The 9,813-nt window shown below is 35.8% G+C and overlaps 1 protein-coding gene across 2 annotated transcripts; it reads left to right on the top strand.

The window, feature by feature from the left end:
* The first annotated feature begins 3,702 nt into the window (after positions 1-3,702).
* LOC136200761 (WAT1-related protein At1g43650) lies at positions 3,703-7,403 on the top strand. 2 transcript variants are annotated; one of them, XM_065991192.1, is made up of 7 exons: positions 3,703-3,902; positions 3,978-4,040; positions 4,119-4,235; positions 4,311-4,489; positions 5,432-5,590; positions 6,993-7,144; positions 7,214-7,403. In XM_065991192.1, exons 1-7 carry the CDS (start codon positions 3,703-3,705, stop codon positions 7,283-7,285), a joined length of 942 nt encoding a protein of 313 aa, XP_065847264.1. In that variant the 3' UTR covers positions 7,286-7,403. The 2 variants fall into 2 exon arrangements, with proteins under 2 accessions (XP_065847264.1, XP_065847263.1); XM_065991191.1 differs by having other exon boundaries at positions 4,311-4,545.
* The last annotated feature ends 2,410 nt before the right edge of the window (positions 7,404-9,813 follow it).

Genomic DNA, 9,813 nt, shown 5'->3' with positions numbered 1-9,813 from the left:
ATCAAAAGTGTTAAAATGTATGAAGTTCTACAAAAATAATTTAGCTCGCCCGACGCCACGCATCCATAAACTCATCCATCTCCCTCTTAATGCGTGGAGCATCCTCGTCAGATCGGTGGGTAGCCGATAGTTGGGTGACACGCCACAACCAGCTAACCCACTGCAAAAAAAATTAATAAATAAATATTAAAAATTAAACACATATAAACTAATACTAAATAATAATATTAAATAATAATAAACTTACAAATTCGCTGTTGGCGCGAGCATGTTGTACCGGTCCAGCCTGTGGTGCATGAAGGAGATGAGGATGCGAATATCGTATATACCAGTCCATATAAGCAGGATCACATGCAGTGGGATCGTATCCAACTGGTCGGCATCTCCTCCGATCAATGCCCCGAGCCGATGACAATCTCCGCCAGGTATCCTCAACTGTGAATAAGGAATGCGTGAGCTTATACACTATAGATCTCCTTGGTCGTACTGCTTTATCAGGTCTAATACGCTCAGCTGGGATAGGCTAAGTATATCCGACCTGTCGCAGTGCTCGATCGGGCATATACAGCTCGACGATGTCTCTACACCGTATCCAACCGGCGTAGGACACTCGAAGCCGGTCATCATCGGGAACAGGACCATAAGGCAACCACGTCACCTGAAAAAAAAATGCTCAATAAAAAATAATAATATACTATAAATAATACTTAAATTAATTCTAAAATTTTATAAAATACCTCTACTGCCGTCATACGGTCCAGCTTCCCGCGTATGGTATCTAGTTGGGTGGTCGTCTTGCCTGGTACCCCGACCTCCCATCTCAGTACACGGGCATGGTCAGCTGGGATCAAGTGAGCTCCTCTATGCGGCCGGAACACCGGAAAATACTCGTATATCCATGCCTGCAGTAGGGTCAAACATCCGTATATACCTGAACAGTGTCCTCTGCTCGCTATCCCCAGCTGCCGGTACAACATGGCAAGTGTAGCAGACCCCCATGATAGTCCAGCTGCCCCGCTGACACCGCCGTAAACCTCAGCAAGATGGGCCGGCCTAATCCTATCTCCACTCTTGTCAACAAACATAGTGGATCCAAGCATAAGCCACATCCACGCTGTGGCCCGAGTAGAGTCATCCCTACCCTGGATGACAAGCCCGTGTACAGCCTGAACACATACACCTCCACCACCCCATAAATGTCGACCCGGCAACAGAAGCTGATCCTGATCCACCCCAAACATCATCATGCACATGGCATGAAGCCCGTCAGTAGTGAGAGACTCGGACACCATCGGACCGTCGATCGGGATCCGAAGAATCTGCCACACATCATGCAGCTGGATAGTCATCTCCCCGAACGGCATGTGGAAGGAGTTCGTATCGGGCTGCCACCGCTCCACGAACGCAGTCAACAGCGGAGTGTTGAGGTTCTTAAACATGGCATGTGGAAGGTGAGACAAACCAGTCTTCTCGATCATCTCCTTCAGCTGTAAAATGACACATATACAATTTATACAATTATTGAATGTTTTTTATGTTTATAGTTAAAAATACAAATTACAATAAATGTTGACACACTATATTATTCTTACCTCGGGTGACGCACCAGAAAACCACTGACACAAATCTCGGCATGCTGATGATCTGTTGTAGCATGTCAGAAACGACCGAATCTCTCCTCCCAGCATCCGTGAGGCAACATGTCCTAGAAAACTAGGAATCACGGAACCATCAACGGGGCCACCATCCACCGGTCCAGTAACTAGCCAGCTCTCGTCCTCACTAGCTTTGGGACGTTTGCTTGTCCCTGAAAATTATAAAATTATACTAAATTATACTAAAATTATACTAAAATACTAAAATTATACTAATATACTAAAATTATACTAAATTATACTAAAATTATACTAAAATACTAAAATTATACTAAAATTATACTAAAATACTAAAATATACTAAAATATATTAAAATTATACTAAAATACTAAAATTATACTAAAATTATACTAAATTATACTAAAATTATACTAAAATACTAAAATTATACTAAAATACTAAAATACTAAAATTATACAAAAATTTTACTAAAATTATACTAAAATACTAAAAAATATATGTACTCGCAAAACGACCTCCTACGCGCTGGGTCGGTTGTCTCCCTGTGGTCGGCTGCTCATCGCTATCCTCAACCTCACGATCACGTGCAACTGCAGACTGTCGCACTGCCTGGGCTGCCACATCCAGGTAGTCCTCCATAGTATCGCTATCAGGCTCTCTGTCATCAAAATCTGTCGCCCCCTCCGATCCATCAATAGCGGGCTGCTCCATAATCGGTCCCCTCCTCAACTGGTCCGTCGCAGCCCCTCTACGCCTACGACCGGATATATCAATACCACGCAATCTCGTATGGCGTGGTGTATCATCCTCGCCGTCCATATCTAGACGACGAGCAGATGACGGGATGGATTTTCCACCACTAGTAGGCCGCTCCGTCTACAAAAAAATTACATATAGTTAATAAAAAATGGTAACATATAAATTATAAATTACACTAAATTAATAAAATTGTAAATAATGTAAATTATACTAAAGTTATAAAATTATGCTAAAATACTACTAAATTAATAAAATTGTAAATAATTGTAATTATACTAAAATTATAATAAATTATACTAAAGTTATAAAATTATGCTAAAATTATACTAAAATTATACTAAATTTATACTAAAATTATAAAATTACACTAAATTAATAAAATTGGAAAAATTATGCTAAAATTATACTAAATTTATACTAAAATTATAAAATTACACTAAATTAATAAAATTGTAAAAAATGTAAATTTTTATTAAAAAAAACCTTGGGCGTAAGGGAATCACGCCCAGCCCACTGGTCGGGCGTATGAACATTACGCCCAACCAGTGGTGCGGGCGTAAGCGCATCACGCCCGACCAGTGGTTCGGGCGTTCTAGCATCACGCCCGACCAGTGGTGCGGGCATGTGGCTATCACGCTCTCACCACTGGTAGGGCGTGATTCCCTCATGCCGAAACCACAGGTCGGGCGTGATGTTTATACGCCTGACTGTGATTCCGGTGAATTTTTTAAACACCCCACAGATCACAAAACAGAGCGAAAATCAACGAAATAAAATCGTAAATCTTACTATTTTGTCTTTCCTTTTACGGGCTTTTTCACGATCCATGATTTGGTTCACAAACGAGTCCGGATTTAATCGAAGAGTGTATAGGGTATTTAAGAGGTTTTGGTTTTTTTCAATTTTTGGACAAAGGGTAGTTCGGTCAATTCCCGAGGCTAGAGGTAGGAATTTGTGGCTAGGTATAGTAAATCACTTAAAAAAAAAATATCGTTAATCACATCGGTGTCCATGTCTATACCAACAATATCTTACATGTATCATATGTATAGTTAAGAAAAAGAAGAAGTTGTATAGTTGACAAATTCATAAGAATATAATAATGATGTATTTGAAAGTAGTTATATAGGGACTTAACGTTAAGTGGCCTTTTGGTGGAATTGAACTTGTTAGCTCTCACTTGTTTCTTGTGTTCAGGGTTAGTGGCCTTCTCTTTACAAAAAGAAACACACGTGGCAAATGATACATGGGATAGTACTGTAGCAAGCAAGTGGTGTTGTCTATAAATTGAACAGGTAAAATAGTGGAAGCAGAAGGAGAAGCATGATGAGTTGTTGTATATTTAAAAATGGAAATAATGTGTATAAGCCTTATTTGGCAATAATGTTTATGCAGTGTGCATTTTCAGGAATGGCTTTGCTCTCTAAAGCTGCAATTTCTAAAGGAATGAGCCCTTTTGTTTTTGTTGTTTATCGTCAAGCTTTTGCCTCTCTTGCTTTGGCCCCTTTTGCCTTCTTCCTTGAAAGGTTCTTTCTTTCTTCAATTACTTTCATTTCATATGTAAAATGAATTTGATTTTTATTATATATATATGAATGCAGAAAGACGGCACCTCCTCTTTCACATAAAATACTTTGCAAGATTTTCTTTGTTTCCTTCTCTGGGTACGTACTTATGTTTTGGAATTGAAGCATTTCTTTTGTTTTAGCATAATAATATTAACTAATTAAGTAATATTTCAGACTCACATTGAGCTTAAACCTGTATTATGTTGCAATGAACAACATAACAGCAACATTTGCTGCTGCTTCAACTAACATTATTCCTGCCATAACTTTTTTAATGGCTGTCCTACTCAGGTAAACTAAATTAAATTAAGTAAGCCTTATTAGGTAGGTGATTAATTGTAATTAATGGTAAGATTATTAATTAAGGATGGAGAGCATTTCGTTCAAGCATTGGCATGGAATAGCGAAGATATTAGGATCTGCAATAGGGGTTTCAGGGGCACTAGTGTTTGCTTTCGTGAAAGGAGCACCCTTGACGTGGTATGATCATCATGTTCAATCATCTTCCTCAATAACTTGTTGCTCAAAAAGGGAATCGATCAAAGGTGCACTCCTCATGATTTCATCCAACACTTTATGGTCTTTCTGGTTTGTTTTGCAGGTTTTTACTTTTTCCCCCCACCTTTCATTTCTTTATTAACTACTGTATTACTATTAAATAACCTTGCAAATGCGCCGCAAATTATCCATTTCCGGTGGTGCTTTCTTATGGAGCCAGCGAATCCTATCCCCACCATAAAAGAATCTTAAACTAATATATTTTTATATATATACTATTACTTATGGAACTGTGATTGATATATTAATTATACTCATGTCTTATAAAGGCTTAATACATCATTTGATTTTTAACTAGTTAAAAATGTTTGATTGTGAACTTTTTTAAGTATTTTGGTAGTGTTTTCAATTTATTTAAAATGTTAGTCCGCCCATCACTATATTAAAAATAAAATTATTACTTATTTCAGGGTAAAATATGTTCTTTCTAATATTAGAACTGAGTAATTTTAAGGTACTCTTGGAGTAATATTCCCTACCAATCAATATATGATACATATTTTTTTTTTTTTTTAAAAACTTAATACATCAGCCGTTTTTTAAATTTGTTGGAAAAATTTGATTGACATCCTAACTTTAAAAGTGTCTTATGGTTTCTTCAATTTACTTAAAATATAGTCAATTAGTTGCAAATAAGTAAGTAGTGTGCAAAAAATGTATTACATACATCTTAAAAAAGTTAGGAGTACAAGGTTTTTTGTTTAAATTTCAATAAAGAAAATATTATTTAGAATATGAGTAACAAAGGAATGGAAATGAATTTGCTCATTTTGGGATGAAAATGAGGATTCCTGTCTAAATGGCGAAGCAGTCCTCACCCACCCCGCCTCATTTGCAATCTCGTCTGAATTTTGTTGTTTTTTGTAGAGTGAGCCCTGAAGTTTTGTTTATGTTGCATTAAAACTTGGATATACATATGATATATATAGGGTCCAATAGTGAAGGAATATCCAGCAAAGCTGCGACTAACAGCTCTACAATGCTTGTTCTCGTGCATTCAATCAGCAATTGGGGCAGTTTCTATGGAGAGGAATCTATCAGCTTGGAAACTTGGATGGAATCTTCATCTTCTTGCTGTCGTCTACTGTGTATGTTATGTTTTCTTTTCTATTCTTTTCTTTTCAACCACCCTTTTTAAAACATAAATAATGTCTTCATTCTCTTTATCATAATATTCGAACCTAGGGGATTTAAACCATTCCAAATTTTGATATATAATAGCAAAAATAATCTCCTCATCATTTCAATTTTGATTCAACCAAAATTTATGTTAAAATCTGAATTCTTTTAGTTACAATTAATTAATTATGTGAAAATTTAATGGGTCGGATTTTGGTTGTCAAAAAGATGGCAAGCATGTCATGTCCACCACTCTTAAAATACTCCTTATAAAATGATTTATCTGCAACTGCAGGGTTTTCTTTTATAGATAGATACTATCTGATCTGATCTGAGCTACTTAATTGCAGACTCTTTAACTATAGCGCACTTTTCATACATCATTAAAATATAAGAAAAGTGTATATATTAATATGAACTAGTGGGGAAGGGAATATTACTTTCCTTTTATATATCCTGGAGATTCAATATCTTTGTTCATAAAGTATAGAGATAAGCTTATCGTGTTTTTTCGGAAAGTAAAGATATCATAAGGTATCATTTTACATTCAATTTTTAGCATACTTAAAAAAAAAATGGAACCGATTTAACAATTATTCAATTGCCACATCAGATTTTTTATTCAAATTTATGTATAAATGGAAGCAATTTCATATATATGTTAGCACGTTGTTTGTAACTATTTTAATAACATAGTAAATATTTTTTTCTTTTGAAACAATAACATAGTAAATATTTTAATCTATTTTTTATGATTATAGTAGTAACAAAATAAATAGACATTTTGACTGATCTTTATACCTATATTAGTCACAATAAGTACTTCAGACATAATTAATATTTGGATGGCTCGATGTGACAATTAAATAACGAGTCAAGTAAAAATAAATCAGTATGTTTAAATTTTCTTTGTTTGAAAATTGTTAAGAGTAACATTAATCTTTCATACTTTATGATTAAATATGCACAAAATGATGGAGGCAAATTTAAACATTATTGCTAAAGATTAATACCACGGTAATAAAACTAGTGAAAATATTAAAAAACAATGTGTGATTATCAAATAAAACCAAGAAAAAACTACAAAAATAAATCATATGGTTTGGTGGGCAAAAACAATGCTTATAGTTTAAAAGTTTGCAAATAAAGGGTTATGTATTTTGTGAAATTTACAATTATATATATAATTTAATTTTTCGATGAAACAATATTTGTGGTTTAGCTAATTTGCAAAGTTAAGTTTATAAATTTCACAAAGCAGAACTCATATTAATTTATAAAGTTTTAAACTATGCAATTAACACTGTTTTACATAGTTTATTTTTGTAAATAAAAGTGTGTTGAAAAGGGGAAAATGAAATGAGTGGGCAGGGAATAACAGTGAATGGAATATGTTATTGGTTGCAAATATGGACAATAGAGAAGAAAGGACCAGTATTTACATCAAGCTTCACTCCTTTAGCTCTTATTATAACAGCCATTTCCTCTGCTTTCTTGTGGAAAGAGACCCTACATTGGGGAAGGTATCTACTATCTACAAACCCTTCTTTTTTCAAGTTCAATGATATCTCATATATATATATATATGACAGTGTTGGAGGGGCTGTTTTGCTGGTGGGTGGCCTTTATTGTGTATTATGGGGGAAGAACAAAGAAGAAGATGATGATCACAAAAGTGTAATAATCAATGGACCATCTAAACAGCATATCACTTTGGAGTGCATTACACATCACTAGTTCTTTCTTTTTGTTTTAACTAAATAAAGATTCATTCAAAGCCTATATTTTATCATCTTTCTTTCCTATTATTAATAATCTAGATATTGCTCAATCAATTTGGCATAGTCTTCGAAAATCAACAACTCTACTTGACCCTTGATTTACAAGACTATCTCCAGAAACTTAAATATATCGTTGATGCTGGAAGTCCATTATCCTCCTCCATACAACTCACTGTCAATGTATGACATGGTTCTAGTGTGGATTACTATGAGCTTTATGATCAACTTGTTCAATATTAGATCCTTATCATAAGTTCGTAATTGTCTCCAATGGCCTTGCTATGGATGCCACTCACAAGTTTGATGCAAAAAGTGGCAAGAAACGGGATCACTTGTATATTTTGGAGATGTTAGGTGAACTAAACGTCAACATTGTGGGGGACGGAGCAGTCGGTCTCACCCTCGGCCACAAATGGCATGGAATAACTCCTTTTCTAGCTATCCACCATTTTCACAATTTAACTGGTCCATCTTGTTAGAGCATGCACTAGTCCTAAGACATTATATCTAGATGTTGTCCTTAATTGTAGGGCAATAATATATGTTTTATTAATTCACTTATGTGAATAAACTTAACGGGGTATCCTTGATGAGTCATCTGCACATTTTGGAGGGTACATTCAGAGGCGGAGCTAGGGGGTGTAGGGGAGGGTCTCCCGACCCTTCGGAACACCCTTGACGAACAGTGGTTCAGTCCCGAGCAGCCCCCAAAATAGTTAAAATTAGTATTTATAATGTAGTATGACATAAAACTAAGTTTGCATAGTTGGTTCTAGTGATAATTAAAGGAACCTCTACATCCAATTGGTCCTATGTTTGAATTTCCCTCTCTTCACTTTTTATCTACTTTTAATTTTTTCCCTTAAACCTCATTCTCCTTTAAAAATAGGGAAAATTACAAAACTGGGTCAAATGGGAGGCCCATTTACATATTAAACTCATTTACTAATTCTACTACATATCTAGACTGATTTTGTGTGACTTTCCAAAAATACCCTCAATATTTACGCGGAGCTCGCCCCATCCCGTCTGACTTCGCATATTCACCCATATGCGAAGCCTGCGAAGTTAATGTTTTAATTTACTTAATGAATTTAGTTCGCATATGCGAAGCCTGCGAAGCTGAAGTTTGTTTTGCTTGATGAATTTAGTTCGCATATGCGAATGCTGGATATGATTTGAAGCTAATACGCGAAGTGGTATATAACAAAAATTGGCAAACAACAACGGATTCGAACATTAAAATCATAACATTATCCAAATTTACAACAAGATTGCCACAATAACAACATTCAAATCATAACATTATCAAAATTTACAACAAGATTGCCACAATGAACTCTACTAACCAATCATTTTAAAGTGAAACTAACTAATCCGGTACCAATTTTGAAACGAATGAGTAATCTTGGCACCGGATTAAGTTAGGTCCACTTTGAAGATTGGCACCATGGGATGGACGTGTCCCATGGTGCACCCCGAGATTGACACAACCTCTCCTAACGAATCATTTCAGGAGTGAATGTGTCAATCTTGGGGAAGTTCATCTCTATACAGGAAGGAAAATCATCTCTCCTGTAGCCCAGTACGCCGCCTTCCAGAAAGGGATGTTACGTATTCAACCATCTACAGAAAAAATTAAACGTGTTAGTTATGAAAAAGGACGATTTTGGCTTCGCGAAATGACAATTAGCGAAGCATGCGAATGTAAATGTGCAGAGGAAGAGGTGATTTTACTTCGCATATCGATGCTTTCGCGAAGTCTGCAAGGTCTGAAACATGAGGATCTATTCGCAGACTTCGCGAGCTAATCGATTCGCGAGGTAGATCCATACATTTCAGACTTTTTCTCTTCGCAGAACTTCGCGAAATCATCAATTCACGAAGTAGATCATCACTTTCCAGGCTCGTTCTCTTCGCAAAGCTTAGCGAAACCATCGATTGCGAAGTGAATTCATGAAAAAACGCAGAAAAAAAACAGATACTTACATTTTTCGCCCCTTTCACCCCCAAAAGCGACAATAACAATATGATAACATAGGAAGAACGAAGGAAATAACGTAGAAAAACCATTTCTTTGATGGTAACAAGAAGAAAGAAACCAAGCAACGAATAGGAAGATGAAAAACCATTTACTCGTTTTCTAGGGTTGGGAAGTTGCAGAATCAAGAGATGAAGAGATGAAAAAGAGAAATTCATTATGATTTTGACTAAATGGTGCAGATTTCGTGCAATTTAAAGGAAGAAAGGAAGATCAAAAGTCTTGAAATCATTAATGCTGGAGCAACTTTTCGCATAACCAAGGAGATAGAAGGAGCGACGATTCGCAAGTGGTGGAAGTGGGAAGGTCAGTGGTATTTTTGGAAAGTCACACAAAATCAGTCTAGATATGTAGTAGAATTAGTAAATGG

This window comes from Euphorbia lathyris, chromosome 7, assembly GCF_963576675.1.
Source record: "Euphorbia lathyris chromosome 7, ddEupLath1.1, whole genome shotgun sequence".
Lineage (NCBI taxonomy): Eukaryota > Viridiplantae > Streptophyta > Magnoliopsida > Malpighiales > Euphorbiaceae > Euphorbia > Euphorbia lathyris.
The sequence above is the reverse complement of the archived record's forward strand: the minus strand, read 5'-3'. Positions and strand labels throughout refer to the sequence as shown.